We start from the raw sequence: 16,347 nt of genomic DNA, 5'->3' as shown, positions 1-16,347 counted from the left end.
CCAGCATATCAGTAAAACAAGTGTCTGCATCCACTGTCATTGATCCAACTCCATCGGTTTTACTGGTGAATAAATGTTGTAGAAGATGAGGTGTTTCCATGGTAACTACGGAGCCTCTGAACGTCCAAATGGGTCATATCTGATGACCACGGAAAGATGAATAACTGTATTTTACACCAATTATTTCCATGGATTGATAAGATTAATGGATCAACAGGTATTAAATAGTTTAGATCAGTAGATGCTTTTGGTCGATGGTGGATGTTTGGGTCTTTATGGGCTGAATTTTGCTCGAATCTCAGTAATCAACACAGTGGTGAACTATAAGTCCTCTGACAAACAAATGAGCCATGACCTCTTGAGTGCAAAACATTTATTTCTATGCCTTACAAATACTTGCATTCAACACTGAGAAAATAATACCACAATCTTTCTGCGTGCTTGTCAAAGAAATATACACATTGATAGTTACATTTCCACTCCTGGCCCCTTACCTATGGCTTTGATAATTTACATGGATATTAAGTAAAGAGGTGCAATCTGAATACATATCACAACATTTACATCGATGTTGTGTACCCATGAATCAAGTGCACGTGGTACATCACAAGAAAATGATAAGACACTAATGTAAACAGTGTTCTACAGACGTCAAGTATGTGGAGGATAATGAAGGTGATATGTCATGACATTATGCATGATACCGTCTAACGGATATGATGTGCGACTTTCAACTGGATCAATGGTACAGCACGGTAGACATAAAGTTACATTCAGCATCACTAAATATTTTCTTCCTTGAGTGCAAGACAATGTAAACATAATAATGACAATGATGAATACAAGTCAACCACAACACTTTTCATAAATATAACTATGGTATATAAAAATTGGAAAAATATGCATTTACATTTGTAGCAAACATTACACGGTCTTCAATAATAGAAAGAGCTCAGCTCTAGGCAAAATACATTATAGTATCATTGACTACAATTCAAGCTGATCAAACATGAAAAGCCCTTTTAACCAAAAGTGTACAACCATTGCACGATAAGAGAAATTAAATTACTGCTGCACATTACCATTTATTGCGCCTCCTTTTTCCAGATAAAGTAGCTGTAAATTAACATTTGTCTTAAAATATGAGGCACCAAATAAAATATAAAAAGCAACATCAAGTAAAGTAAGTATTAAGAACAAATACATTCCAACATCAAAAACTCCACGAGTAACAGCTATGGTTGTATTTGATGAGTAAAATGTAATTATCTGTATTAAACATCACAATGGATTACTTATGCTGTAAGCTATTGAAACTCCAGTAGATGCTTATTTTATGCTTCCTATTCATTAGTACATTACATTAGTAGGATACACTGAGAGATGGCTGTGACAGTAAGAGTTCAGGTCTATGTAAAAGCTGTGTACTGGGTTTGTCAAATCCCAGCAGTGTTTTGGATCATTATGAGTCTTCTGTCAAGCACAGTCTACGTTTAGTCTGTATAGTTACTGTACATTTTAAGTGAAATACCAAGTGTTTACTTCAGGTCTAGTTAACTGCCATATGCTCAGGATTAAATGCTGTTTTATATCTATTCTAGCTGCTCAATTTCTGTTAGTTTTGACCTTTTGAAGGCTGTAGATTACAGACTGATTTAGACTGCTGTACAACAGTTACATCATGTTAGTAACACACAGATTACACAAAAAGCAAGCATAGTTTCAAGCTTCTGTACCAAGTAACCACTAAGTGAAGCACTAGAAGGCAGGCCTATAGAGGTTACTTTGAAACAAAGTGCACATTTTTTGTTTTACCGTTATGCTTACTACTAAGCGGTGCTTTGGAGAGAGGCTGTGGCTCTTTAGCAGCTCTTTTGAGGGCAGTTTTAGAGGCCTGACCGCCTGCCTCCGTCCTCTGCCAGTCTTTTTCAACCCTTTTTGAGGTGATGGCCTCTCTTTTGCCTGCAGCAGCAAACACACGTTTCTCTGCGCCGACTGCTTTCACGCCACCGGGCTCCTTTTTGACATCCGTCTCAGAGTTGGCTCTGACACGGCTTTTCCTCACCTGTCCTCTGTTGTTTGCGCTGGATTCTTGCGGTTGCTTACGTGCATTACCTGCAGCCTGCATGTGCCTGAGATGACTCCTTCCTGCTGAGGGGCTCACGGGTGTCTGGGCTCCGCCTCCGCCTTGTCCTCCTGGGCTCCTCCCCTCTGTGGAAGCAGCCCGGGTCTCGCTGCTGCTCCTCTTTGTCGGCGCTCCAGGTTTGGTTTTGCGCTCGAGCAGCGGGCTGAGCCTCGAGTGGCGTTGGTAAGCGTAGGCCGAGCAGCTTCCATTGCACAAAGGGTAACGGATGTGACAGTGAGGACAAACTGGAAAGCGAGAGAGCTGGTGCTGAGCAGTGGCGGGTGAAGGGGGGTTGTTGATGGGCGCGAAGGGGAAAGCTCGCTGGCTGTGTCGCAGACCTTTAGGGGAGTTGAGTCGGGATGATGGAGCTGTGTGGGGCCGGGGAGGGTGAGCAGCTGTTGCGGAGGGGAATCCTTGTGGTCGTGGACGGCTCCCAGGAGGACGGCTGCACTCTGCTTGCACTGTTTGGATCTGGAGCCACTCCAGCTGCAGCAGCCTCTCCAGATACTTTTCCAAGGGCCCGACAGGTTTTGGCCGAGGGGCGCCACGGCCCTCTGTGTGAAGAAACACCGCGAGCTGTCTGAGGCTCCAGCTGTTGAATGGAGGAGGCAGAAAGTCTGGGTAACTGTAGGCAGGTTTCTCGCTCTCGTCGTCATCACCCACAGTCCCTCGGGGTCCCGGGAAATCCGGAGGGAAGTCATTAGTGTTGATGACCTCAGCTCGTAGGTTGAGGTGAGGGGGAGTGCAGGGGGTACAGGGGGAGGGCAGTATCGGTAGCCTCTCGGAGTCAGACAGATCACTGGCGCTGTCGGTGTCCTCGTCCTTCTGGTTGTAATGCCGCTGTAGAGCCTCTGGGGTCGGAACTGGGGAGTGGGTGAGGGGCTGTGCTGGCATTTGTCGTAGTCCTGATATCGGGGAGAGAGGCAGGGATAGGGCTCGCCGATTCTTTCCCATCGCTCCACATTTCTGGTGCGTGTCACTGCTGCATTGTAACAGCCGCTGATTTTCTCGTTTTTCCTCCTTCCTATGCGCAGATGAGTGTTTACGGAGCTGAGGTCTCAAATCTCCTTCATCCTCGGGGCTGTGAAAAGACAGACGGGCTTAAGAAAAGATGTTTTGAGAGATTCATTTTACCAAAAAGCAAAACATCCAGTAACAAGTGGTGCCAGGCACAACAAACCCTGTTCCTCGAATGTATTGTAGCTTATTTTGACATGGATCCAGCTGAAGTCATCATGTCTCTGCATGTGCTGATGTCAGCTTATCAATTGCCTCTATATATGTGCCAAGTGTTAAGTAAATTGAAACAAAATTGATGTTTTTATAGACAAGTAAAATTTCGCCCATTGTAAGTAAATGGGGAAAAAAAAGATTTAAAAATTTTTAAAAAATGTTTCTTCGAACTACTTTTCCCACATTGTAATGGCATCTATTCTGGGTCACCGACAATCTATAAACCCAATTTGGGATGAATTCAACCAACAGTTTTGCTGCTTAAGTGTTAACAAAAAAAAAAAAAAAACAATACCCCTGGCCTCCCCTTTGGGGGGTGGGGTAAAAATACAAAGCCACACATACCTTGACAGTTTATTTGTGTTTCTTGCAGTACCACATTTGACCCTGCCACCTTTTGACTGAGCACCCTGCAAAACAATCATTAGAAAGCCAGGTTATTCCAGTGGAGTTGTAGAGACAACACACAAATTACTGTAGATTTAATAATAGAATTCAATAATAATTGCTGCAGGGGCAACTATATGTATGTTTCTGTGGAACCCATATTCACTAGAATTGCAGAAAAAAAGGAGCATATATATGAAATTAAAGAGAATTAAAACCGCAAGCGGTGTTAAGGCCCTCGCCCTCCCTTGCGACCGCCTCCCCACACAACCGCCGAGGCCACCAACAGTGAGAGGACACTATATCGTGGCCTTGATCCGGTATCCTGCGAGATAAGCACAGTTTTATACTTCTGACAATGATCGCTCAATCGCGAGCTCATCACAGCCACGCCCAAAATTTGATCAAAAACGCAGGTGATAACTTTTGATCACACATGTGTGTAGGTGATTGTCACCCAGTTTGGTCCAAATTGGATGTAAACCCTAGGAGGAGATTATGAAAGTATGAGGGGTGGGATTTTAGAGGTCCACACTTCCACCCAATATGGCCGACTTCCTGTTGGGTTTAGGGCGGGGCCATAATGTAATTTTTTACTTGTCCTTCCATGGTCTATATCTGAACCAAGTTTTATGTTTCTATGTTGAAATTTTTTTTGGGTGGGTTCTCATTCGCGCAATGTATTTTCATATTTTGAGGGGGCGTGGCCAAGTCATTTTTCAATATTTCTAAAATTCTTCTTGCTGGAAAATTCTACTTTTCCACAGTGTAATTTTCAGTCTGTGTACCATTAGTGGAACACAAAGAGTTTTTCAGCAATAGTGTCCTTGTGGAAAAACCCCATTCATTTGAATGGTACAGTTTTGGTGTTGTCACGGCAACACGATTGTAAATAGAGGTATGTCCTCATTGGCTTTTTGGTTCAGTTTGGCATGAGGGATGTATGTGCCAAGTTTCATGATCCTGTGTCAAAAAATTTTTTTCACTCCCATTCAAAAACGGTAGGGGGCGTGAGAGAGCTATTTTACGATCCAACCATACAAGTGACATATCATCGTGTTCAGGTTGTCATTTCGCACAAATGTTACATTGGGTCCAACTCAATCTGACACTTTCTTTGCGAGATATACTCACTTTTATACTTCTAAAAATGGCCGCTTCGTTGTGAGCTCATCACAGCCACGCCCAACATTTGATCAAAAATGTAGGTGATAACTTCTGATCACACATGTGTGTAGGTGATTTTCACCCAGTTTGGTCCAAATTGGATGTAAACCCTAGGAGGAGATGATGAAAGTATGAAGGGTGGGATTTTAGAGGTCCACACTTCCATCCAATATGGCCGACTTCCTGTTGTGTTTAGGGCGGGGCCATAATGTAATTTTTTACTTGTCTTATCATGGGCTATGTATGGACCAAGTTTCATGTTTCTATGTTCAAATTTTTTTTGGGTGGGTTCCCATTCGCGCAATGTATTTTCCTATTTTGAGGGGGCGTGGCCAAGTCATTTTTCAATATTTTGAAAATTCTTCTTGCTGGAAAATTTTCCTTTTCCACAGTGTAATTTTCAGTCTGTGTACCATTAGTGGAACACAAAGAGTTTTTCAGCAATAGTGTCCTTGTGGAAAAACCCCATTCATTTGAATGATACAGTTTTGGTGTTGTCATGGCAACACGACTGTAAATAGGGGTGTGTCCTCATTGGCTTTTTGGTTCAGTACTGTATAAGGAATGCATGTTTCAAATTTCTTTTTCCTATGTCAAATTTTTTTTTTCATTCCCATTCAAAAACTGTAGGGGGCACCAGTGAGCCATTTTACGATCCAACAATAAGAATTGCATATCATCGTGTTCAGATTATCATTCCGCACAAATGTTACATTGGGTCCAACTCAATCTAACACTTTCTATGCGAGATATCCACACTTTTATACTTCTAAAAATGGCCGCTTCATTGTGAGGTCATCAAAGCCACACCCAACATTTAATCAAAAAGTTAGGTGATAACTTTTTATCACAAATATGTGTAGGTTATTTTTCCCAAGTTTGGTCCAAATTGGATGTAAACCCTAGGAGGAGATGATGAAAGTATGAGGGGTGGGATTTTTGAGGTCCATACTTCCACCCAATATGGCCGACTTCCTGTTGGGTTTAGGGCAGGGCCATAATGTAATTTTTTACTTGTCCTACCACGGTCTATGTCTGGACTAAGTTTCATGTTTGTACGAGGAAAAAAATTTGGGGAGGGCTCCCATCCGCGTAATGTATTTTGATTTTTGAGGGGGCGCTACCGAGTCATTTTGCGATATTTTTTCTTGGCAACTTCACATAACAAAATTTTACACCAGGCTTGAATTTTTGGTCAAATAAAATTGACTTTTCGTTAACGTTCAGGGGGTCAAATTTGCATCCAAAGAGGTGAGAGAATAATAATAATAATAATAATAATAATAATAATAATAATAATAATAATAATAATAATAATAATAATAACGGAACCATGCAATTTTAATAGGCCCTCGCCGACATGTATGTCTGGGCTCGGGCCTAATGAAACATCATATAAGGCAGGGGTGTCAAACTCATTTTAGTTCAGGGGCCACATTCAGCCTAATATGATATAAAGTGGGCCGGACCAGTAAAATAATATAAGTAATAGGATAAGAACTTTTAAGTGTAAAAAGCAAATTCTGTAATGAAAATGTTTATATCCACAAAGTGTACTTGAACATAACATGAACAAATATGAACAAGCTGAAAATTCTTTAGTAAAATAAGTGCAATGTTAACAATATTACGCCTCAGTTTATCATTTATACATGTGAATCACAACTTAGAGATCACAGTGGATCTACAAATACACAAAACATTAAATAACAGGGAGAATATTATTAAAATTCCACATACTTCTCTTAAGACATTTCAGATATTCACATTTTTTGTAAAAGACTAGTCTGTCAATGTAAACATTTTGTGTAATTTTACTTTTTTACACTAAAACAAAGAGACAAATTTACAGTTTTCATTATTTATAGGTTATTATTATAGTATTTTACTGGTCTGATCCACTTTAGACTGAAATGACCTAAAATGATTTTAACATCCTTTCTTATTAATATCTTCAGTAATTTTTGCATTTCACAAATTCATCCTAGGGGCCAGAATGAACCCTTTGGCAGGCCGGATTTGGCCCCCGGGCCGCATGTTTGACACCTGTGATATAAGGTATTTCAAAGCAAGACCCTAACAAGGTGAGTTTACTTTAGTTCTTTGGAGGACAGATAAAAGGGGCAGCTGTGGCTAAGTTGGTAGAGCGGATCAACCAATGACCAAAGGGTCAGCGGTTCAAATCCTGGCTCCGACTGTCCACATGTCGAAGTGTCCTTGGGCAAGACACTGAACCCTAAATTGCCCTGCATGGCAGCAGCCGCCTGCTGGTGTATGAGTGTGTGTGAATGTGAGGAATTGTAAAGCGCTTTGGGCACCATTAAGGTGTAGAAAATAAGTTCAGTCCATTTAGCATTTATTGAATGGAAGTGTATGAATTTGTGAAATGCAAAAATTACACTAAGATATTAACAATCCTTTTAGTTCAGGTTCCACATTCAGACCAATTCAATCTACAGTGGGCAGGACCAGTCAAATACTATCATAATAACATATAAATAATGACAACTCCAGATTTTTCTCTTTGTAAATGTAAATATTTTCATGTAATTACACTAAAACAAAGTATAATTTTGCAAAAACTGTGAATGACCTGAAATGTCTTAAGAGAAGTAAGTAGAATTTTAACAATATTCTGCCTTTTACGAAATGTTGTGTGTATTTGTAGATCCACTGTGATCTGTACGTTATAATGTACATGTGTAAATGATAAACTGAGGCAGGATATTATTAAAATTACACTTATTTTTTTCAGTTTGTTCACGTTATTCACATCTTTTGAAAGGATAGTTTGTAGATGTAAATCTTTTCAGAATGTAAATTTACTTTTTTTCACCCTAAAACATAGAGAAAAGTTTGGAGTTGAGATTATTTATATATTATTATGCTATTCTTTTACTGGTTCAGCCCACTTCAGATCAAATTTAGCTGAATGTGGCCCCTGAACTAAAATGAGTTTGACACCCCTGATCTAGGCATATTAGATCTACCTTTCCTTTCCTCAGCTTGCTTGAAAGATTTGGGATTTATATAAGAATTTTATCCCTATTATCTATGACACAGGTGTCAAACATGCGGCCCAGGGGCCAAATCCGCCTGCTGAAGGTTCTAATCCGGCCCGTGGGATGAATTTGTGAAATGCAAAAATTACACTGAAGATATAAACAAGCAGTGGTGTCAAAATAATTTTAATTCAGGTTCCACATACAGACACATACAGTCCAATTAGATTTCAAGTGGGCCAGAACCAGTAAAATATTATCATAATAACCTATAAATAATGACAACCCCAAAATTTCTCTTTGTTTATTGGTGTAAAAAAGTAACATTACATGAAAATGTTTACATTACCAAACTATACTTTTACAAAAAAATGTGACTAACCTGAACAAATATGAACAAATGAAAATGTCTTAAGAAAAGTAAATGCAATTTTACCAATATTCTGCCTGTTACTAAATATTTTGTGTGATTGTAATGCACATGTGTAAATGATAAACCGAGGTAGAATATTGCTAAAATTGCACTTGTTTTTCTTAAGACAATTCAAGTTGTTTGTGTTATTCAAATTTTTAAGGTAACTGTAGATGTAAACCTGATCATTATATAATTTTCCTTTTTTCACTGTTATTATTTTACTGAACCCACCAGACCCCTCAGGTCATCTGGATCCGGTCTGTTGTCAGTTCCCAGAGTCAGAACCAGACATAGAGAAGCTGTGTTCAGCTTCTATGCTTCACATGTCTGGAACAAACTTCCAGAAAACCTCAGATCAGCTGAAACACTCAGTTTATTTAAATCCAGGCTAAAGACTCACCTGTTCACAGCTGCATTTGAATAGAGTTTTTATTCATCAGTTCAGATCTGAACTAGTCCTTTAAAGCTAAAAGTTTTCATCTGTTTTATCTGCTTGTCTCTTTTATCTGTTTATCTGTTTTACCTATTTATCTGATTTTTGTTTGTTTGTTTTTCTCATGCCTTCTGCTGTAATGCTTTTAATGTTTTATGTAAAGCACTATGAATTGTCTTGTACATGAAATGTGCTATAGAAATAAGTAAGTAAGTAAGTAAATTTTATTTATAGAGCACTTTTCACAGACAGAGTGACAAAATGCTTTATCAAATCAAATCAGAATCGAATCAAGTTTACAGAGACCCAACCGAATCCTTCAGGAGTAAACACTTGTGATTGGTGACAGTGGCGAGGAAAAACTTCTCTTTAACAGCAGAAACCTCGAGCAGACCCAGACTCCTGAAGGATGGCCGTCTGCCTTGACCAGTTGGGGTTAAAGAGAGAGAGTAAAGGAGGAGAAAAGAGAGAGTGATAGAGATATAGAGAGACTGGGGGAAGGGGGGACACATGGAGTACTTTATGATGAATACGTAATGTGTAATCAGTTTGTGGTGGCCCTGGGTCAGGTGGGAAACTAAAAAGCCTTTTTGACCAGGAGGGTTTTGAGGTGTTCTTTAAAGCTCTCTACAGAGTCCATGGACCGTAGGTGTAGAGGCAAATAAAGCTGCCTTGCCTTGTCTTGCCTTGCCTTACTGGTCCGGCCCACTTGAGATCAAATTGGGCTCAATGTGGCCCCTGAATTAAAATGACTTTGACACCCCTGATCTAGGCATATTAGATCTACCTTTCCTTTGCTCAGCTTGCTTGAAAGATTTGTGATTTATATAAGAATTTTATCCCTGTTATCTATGATTTGTGAACCACATGACGCCTTGCAAACACAATCAACAGGCCTAAATCCTCTCAGGGGGATGATACTGCTGTAATATTACCAAAATGAAATTACCCACAAAATTGCTTTCTCACCTTTTGCGCTGTTGCCACTGTGTCCTTATCCTGACCTGGTCCCGGGAGGCCATTTTTCACCTGGCCCGTCGCTTTCTTTACCCTGTTACCTTTCTTGGAACTGTTGAAACGGGACAGGATGTGACAGTGCTTTCATCAGGTTCTCTCCTCCACTGTCTCATAGAGCAGCATCACAGATTTGACAAGACAAACGGGCTCTATTCGCTCTATAATCAGCCTTACCTGGTTACTGGTCCGCTGTTTTCAGTATTTTTTACCCGAATTTTCTCCTTGGAGACGACGCGTTTCAGTGTCGTGGCGGCTGTGCGCTCCTGCATGATGGGCCCCATGTTGCAGGTCGCCAGCGGGGATGTGGTTTTGGAATCCAGCACAATTAAACGACACTATAGCTAGAGAACCCAACCTACATCTCGGATCAGATACTCTATCCTGAGAATAAGGCTAAAAACAACCATTTTCTCAAAAGTGCTGCAATGCATCATGCGCAGATATCGACAGTCGGCTCTCCTCTTTTTTGCGCGATAAACTCGTCCTTTCTGTCCGATTTTGTAGTCGAGTCGTCGCTCTGTTGTGTAACAATGCGGCGGTTTTAGTTAGCTAATTAACAACTAACAACAGGCGTATGTCTTTGTCGACTGTCATCCTGCTCGTGATTAAAAATGCAAGACGGTCAAGCAGCGCATACGCTTTGTTTGGCAGCCGTCCCTGTCAGATAGGTTTGTTTACCTGCTGCTGACTGGCTGGCTCACTGCTTTCGACGAGCTCATTCAGGTGCATCATGGGAGTTGTAGTCCAAGCATTCCAGACTCTCTTACAAACGCAGTATACGGGTAACACCTAGGGATGCAGTTAATTCCTTACGCACAATAGTCTATAATTATGCGCGAACGACAAGATTTCGTGTTTAGAAAAAGAGGTTTACGTAATTTAAATCGTAACACTCCGTTTTAAACAACTCCATCTCCCATACTGGCGTCGCATGTACTTTGTTCCGTGTGTAGCGTCCCACTACCTGCGCGCATGTTCGCTGATCTTCATGTTAGACTCATGTATGTTGGCAAGAAATGAACAGGACAATCGATTTACAAATCAGATGAAGTCACTTCGGCCAAATGCGCAGACTCGATGACACGCGGAAACGAGCAGCTTGTTTAGATACAACTTTAAATGGAGGATCGAGCATAGACTGTGTCCTGCTGGATTAGGTAACACTGTCGCATGAAATATTTGCTGGTGAGGTGATGCAAACATCAGATGTAGTTCGTCAACAATACAGGCCGATTCTTGAGCTTTTTGAATTGAAAGAAACAGGGTGTATGCATTTAGGCACGTACTCCCAGACTGGAGTACACGCCCACTTCTTCTCTGCTCTTACTGTCAATGTAAAACTTGTATTTTAGGTGATTGCATACAGATTATTATTGCATTATTTATTAGAGTTTGAGGTGAAAACTTAGTGATTTTGTTATTTAAAAACTTTTTTTTTTTCTTTATTTTTTTTTGCAGGTTGGGAGGACAGCATTTCTCACAGAACATGGACCCAGGCTGGTTTATTGGACATGACAGAATTTGTCCCACAGAATCTGCGCAACAGATGCCTGGCTCTTCCTGCAGGGCCTCAAGGCCTCGCATGACTGTCAACCTGACCAAAATGCTACATGCTGATAAACCTAATTCAGAAAAGAAGCCGGTGCCAATCCGCCCACCAAGTACCAGAGTCTCTTTGCCAAGGAAGCATGAATCCCATCAGAGCCTTTCCTGTGAGCCAACACCAAAGCCCATCATCCGGCAGCGGTCACTGTCTTTGCCCTCCACCACACAGAAGAAGAGGCAGTGCAGAAGTGTCGGTGTGCGGTTTGTCGACTCACTGGGGCTCGAACTGGAAGACATCAGGCTTTTCAAATCTGGAGATAATCCATCTATTCCACATCATGTTTCCTTTCGGTTATTGATGGGTGCAGAGTTAGCTGATGGGAGACACTTAGAAATATCCTTGCCATATTTGCAACCAGTTTTTGCTGAGCAGCCTGGTGATCAGTCACAATTCCTGCATCGTCTCCAAGAGCAGAAAGTGTGTCTGGAAAGAGTTTTGTGTCTTGAGCTGGGTGTCATTGGAATCACTCAAGTTGTCAATTTGGACTTTGAGAAAGATGTCACCGCTCGCTATTCCTTTACAGGCTGGAAGAGCTGCACAGAAACCAAGGCATCGTGGGTGTCAACTGTCACCAAAACCTGGGAAGGTGGAGGGGGGGAGCTAAGTTGTGATGTATTTCGTTTCCACTTGCCTGTTCCACCTTTCCTGCAGCCAGGAGCAGTGTTAGAGTTTGCCATTCAGTACAAGGTCTGTGGTTCTGAATACTGGGATAACAATAATGGGGAGAATTATAAACTAGTTTGCCAGAACTACAAGCTCAATGTGCCAAAAGAATGTGAGGACAGCATGGTGCACTTCATTTAGGGTGCTGAAGGGAGGAAGAAACTTTATAAAATAATTTGAACTTTGAGCACTTTATAACGGTTGTCAGCCACATAAGTAATTTTATATCTTTAGTGGATAGAATATTTCATATTTCCGAGCTTGTTTGAGTCTAAATGTAGGATAAACTGTTCGTTATGATCTGATGCACTGTGATTTGATAAGGAAGCGTGAACTTGCTCAATCACTAATTGTTTTGATATAACTGGCTTTGTATTTAATAAAATTGCACTTTAATGTGGAAACACCCAAGTGACACCCACTAATTGTAGCATAAATATTCAGTCCAACTGAAATTAATGAACATGATCTGTTTTGTCTAGCTGTATATTTGACATGGAAAATGATTTTTCTATTCTGGTCAGGTTTGCTCAGTGGTCAGAGATTATTTTTCACAAAAATGTTTATTAAAAGAAACATGAAATATACAAAATCAGGATGCTTTTTTTTCTAAATGTTTCACAGTTTTTGCTTAACAATAAAGCTAAATTGCACAAAATACCCAATGTGTCCAATAATTGGTTTGTCTTTTTTGTGTTGTCTCAAAGTAGCATAACCAACAATACATTCAATGAAAGTCATCAGTCCTCTGTCAAAAATTGTTAGAGCCTTGTGGGAAACATAGTTGCTCAAAATCATAGACAAAATTGTAAGAACACTAACATGAAACAGTCCTCCAACAGCAACAGTAGAGCCCTCCTCTTTTCATTCCACAATATTATTAACCTACAAACAAGCCACAAATTATGAGATGTGTTTTCTTTTTTCCCCATTAGCTTAGATAAATAATGTGTGGAAAAAAAGCAAATACATGCTATTATTATTTCAATAGTTTCCAAATTAGTTTCTAGTTAAACCATATGCATATATTCATATGGGATAAGTTTGTTTTGCTTGGGTATTTACAAATAAGTCCAGCACACCCCAAATATATGCAGCTGAATGAAACTGTGGCGGCTATTTGTCATCAAAATTAAATCAGCTTAAAAGTGACTGAACTTAAGACTTTAACATAACTCAAATAACCACTAGATGCACCATGGGTTTGTGGTTTATGCAGTCAAAAACCCAATGTCCATACCATAGATGTATTCCAAGTGGTTTATTTTCAGGCTTTTTCCAGGCAAACAACAACCACAGCCTTTTTGCTGTCTCTCCTGCTCATCCTGTCTGACTGACTGTCTGGTAAAAAACCATAGGCCCACCCAGGTGCATGATGCTCTAACTTGGTGCTGCCTATTTATACCCAGGTGTCCATGGTCTAAACCAATAAGAAAACACTAAACAAAAAGGTGTTAAATACTAAAGAATGAAAGTAATAACCATAAAAATCTAAAAATATGTCCTGGATATTAAACAAACAAAAAGCAAACAAATAAAAAAAATAAACAAACAATTAGCAAATTATACTAAATTACTAAACAAAAAAGTAAATTAACTTTGAACAAAAAAACTAAATAGACAAATAGCTCCTACAAAAAAACATCATATAAGCTCTTCATAAATGAATGAATGAATGAATGAATGAATTTATTCTATTCACGTTATTTCTTTATGAATGTAATTCTATGGTCAAAATCCGAAAAATAACGTGTAACAATTGGTACATTTTTTTCCCAACTTTACTGAAAACATTTGAGTATACAATACAAAAATTTAAACAAACAACAAGATGTCAAAAAGGGAAAAGCATTTGAACATATAAGTTTAAGAAAATAATGCATAGATTTAAAGACGCAAAGTATAATATACAAATAATAGTATAAAAAAGTAAATAAATAAAAATAACAAATCTAACAAAAATAAATAAATAAATAAATGCAACATAGAGTTCAGTCAATATTAAAAAAAATATTAATAAATAGCCAGGGTGCTAGAACTTTTTTTTTTTTTTTTAATTATTATTATTATAGACACTTTCTAAAGATTTACTATAATTGTTATATTCCAATCGGAAGATTTTAAAATTTGGGTGTGTTTTAGTATATTTATTTTTATGTATATGAAATTTTCCAAATAAAATGAACAAATTTACAACAAATTCTAAATTGTGAATGTCATGTTTAAAATTTGTAATTACATTTTGGGATGTTATAGTTATCTTTTCATTACTTTTAGGTATAATATGTTTTTCAATTTTGGACCAGATTATTAGAAGAGTGTTCATATAAAAAGAATAAGTGTAGAGTAGTTTCACAGTAAGAATGATACAAGTTACATATTTCTTCCACTTCAGAAAATCGAGACAAAATAACATTGGAGGGATATACGTTATGTAAAATCTTGAGATGTAAAATTCTAATTTTGTTTGTAATACAGTATTTATATGGTATATCCATGCTTTTGACCACTCAATTTTAGAGAAAGTTGAATTCCATAATGCTTTACGTCTTGGGGAAATTTCCCTCTTTTCATGCAATGTATTGTGTATATGCTAGTTATTACAGCTCGAGCTAAAAATATTAATGCCTTTAATAAATAAACAAGGCTTATCTGTCTGTAATGTTTGATAACTAAGGTGGCTTTTTAACAACTGGTACATTGCAAACACGCCTTTACTCTGACTGACAACAAGCTTTAGTTTGACATCGTATTAGATTAGCCATTAGCATTAGCTGTTAGCCGTTGTGGCTAACAATGTAACAGCCAATCACAGAGGAGCTCCGGTGACCCAGCCGCGCGACAGGAGTGGAAAGACGTTACGAAGCTAACATTGAAATGACGCATTCTACGGCGGAATTTGACCTCAAAGTAAGTGACGGTTTGACATTATTATCTACTGTCCCATAACAATTTAGGTCTTTCGGTGCCAATGGCCACACAGTTTTGATTAAAGTTGACTGAGAGTGGCATTAGTAGCTAGTACCGTTAGCTAGAACGTAGTTAACAGTTAGCCAGCTCTAACCCAGCTAGCTTGTGAATCATTGTCCCAGATTAATATTAAATGTAATAGAAAGATGCTTTATCAACTGACAAACAGGGGGATAAATCTGTCAAACCTTTGGTACCAAACAAAATGGTCCCTGTTATATACAAAAATATTTCACATTACTTTAAACCAGGAGTGTCAAACTCATTTTAGTTCAGGGGCCACATTCAGCCTAATATGATATAAAGTGGGCCGGACCAGTAAAATAATGTAAATAATAGGATAAAAACTTTTGAATTAAAAAAAGCAAATTCCGTAAAGAAAATGTTTACATCTACGAATTGTACTTGAACATAACATGAACAAATGAACAATCTGAAAATTCGTTAGTAAAATACGTGCAATGTAACGGTATTACGCCTCAGTTTGTCATTTATGTATATGTTTATGCGTATGGCAGACGCATTTTTCCAAAGCGACTTACAGGGGAAAACCAATCAAATCACTCAGTCAATCAAATTTTATTTATATAGCGCCAGATCACAACAAAAAAGTTATCTCGTGACACTTTATAAACAGAGTTGGTCAAAACCAGACTCTAAGCCAATTTACAGAAACCCAACAGAATCCTCTTTATTCTTTATCTTTATCCTATTTATACATGTGAATCACAACTTAGAGATCACAGTGGATCTACAAATACACAAAACATTAAATAACAGGGAGAATATTATTAAAATTCCACATACTTCTCTTAAGACATTTCAGATATTACATTGTTTGTAAAAGGCTTAGTCTGTAAATGTCAACATTTTTGTGTAATTTTACAGTTTTTTTATACTAAAACAAAGAGATAAATTTACAGTTTTCATTATTTAGAGGTTATTATGATAATCTTTTACTGGTCTGATCCACTTTAGACTGAAATGACCTAAAGTGATTTTAACATCCTTAACTGTTAATATCTTCAGTGTAATTTTTGCAATTCACAAATTCATCCCAGGGGCCAGATTGAACCCTTTGGCAGGCTGGATTTGGCCCCCGGGCCGCATGTTTGACACCTGTGCTTCAAACTAAACTAGCCAAGTTTGACACACAGGACTTTGACATATTTGTTAGTTTGGCCTTCACAATTATGTATAACTTTAATTAGCTGCTAGTTAACCAAGACTCGCAGGCTAAATACTATTTTATGTGAAGATGCTGATATTTGTGGTTTGCTTTTATAGTCCATCTGAAGACAGCTATTCCCAAGCGGTAATAAATTACAG

The 16,347-nt window shown here is 38.6% G+C and overlaps 2 protein-coding genes across 4 annotated transcripts; one reads left to right on the top strand and one right to left on the bottom strand.

The window, feature by feature from the left end:
- Positions 1–358: 358 nt before the first annotated feature.
- Positions 359–10,466, bottom strand: fam217ba (family with sequence similarity 217 member Ba). The gene is made up of 4 exons (XM_030139207.1): positions 9,954–10,466; positions 9,732–9,831; positions 3,704–3,768; positions 359–3,206 (listed from the first exon to the last, which is right to left on the bottom strand). The coding sequence occupies exons 1-4, from the start codon at positions 10,058–10,060 to the stop codon at positions 1,781–1,783; spliced, it is 1,698 nt and encodes a 565-aa protein (XP_029995067.1). The 5' UTR covers positions 10,061–10,466; the 3' UTR covers positions 359–1,780.
- Positions 10,467–10,744: 278 nt separating this feature from the next.
- Positions 10,745–12,701, top strand: ppp1r3da (protein phosphatase 1, regulatory subunit 3Da). Of its 3 annotated transcripts, none has more exons than XM_030139938.1 (2): positions 10,745–10,936; positions 11,238–12,701. In XM_030139938.1, exon 2 carries the CDS (start codon positions 11,266–11,268, stop codon positions 12,187–12,189), a length of 924 nt encoding a protein of 307 aa, XP_029995798.1. In that variant the 5' UTR covers positions 10,745–10,936; positions 11,238–11,265; the 3' UTR covers positions 12,190–12,701. The 3 variants fall into 3 exon arrangements, with proteins under 3 accessions (XP_029995798.1, XP_029995797.1, XP_029995796.1); XM_030139937.1 differs by having other exon boundaries at positions 10,745–10,964; XM_030139936.1 differs by having other exon boundaries at positions 10,745–10,969.
- Positions 12,702–16,347: the final 3,646 nt, after the last annotated feature.

This window comes from Sphaeramia orbicularis, chromosome 7 (assembly GCF_902148855.1).
Source record: "Sphaeramia orbicularis chromosome 7, fSphaOr1.1, whole genome shotgun sequence".
Taxonomy (NCBI): domain Eukaryota; kingdom Metazoa; phylum Chordata; class Actinopteri; order Kurtiformes; family Apogonidae; genus Sphaeramia; species Sphaeramia orbicularis.
Note: the sequence above shows the minus strand (reverse complement) of the source record. Positions and strands in the feature narration are given on the sequence as shown.

Excerpts from the sequence above, each read along its gene's own strand:
- fam217ba (XM_030139207.1), bottom strand. The coding sequence starts at position 10,060 with ATGGGGCCCATCATGCAGGAGCGCACAGCCGCCACGACACTGAAACGC. Across the intron at positions 9,832-9,953 it reads AACAGCGGACCAGTAACCAG|TTCCAAGAAAGGTAACAGGG; the intron begins GTAAGGCTGATT and ends CCGTTTCAACAG. Across the intron at positions 3,769-9,731 it reads CAGTGGCAACAGCGCAAAAG|GGTGCTCAGTCAAAAGGTGG; the intron begins GTGAGAAAGCAA and ends ATTGTTTTGCAG.
- ppp1r3da (XM_030139936.1), top strand. The coding sequence starts at position 10,950 with ATGAAATATTTGCTGGTGAG. Across the intron at positions 10,970-11,237 it reads ATGAAATATTTGCTGGTGAG|GTTGGGAGGACAGCATTTCT; the intron begins GTGATGCAAACA and ends TTTTTTTTGCAG.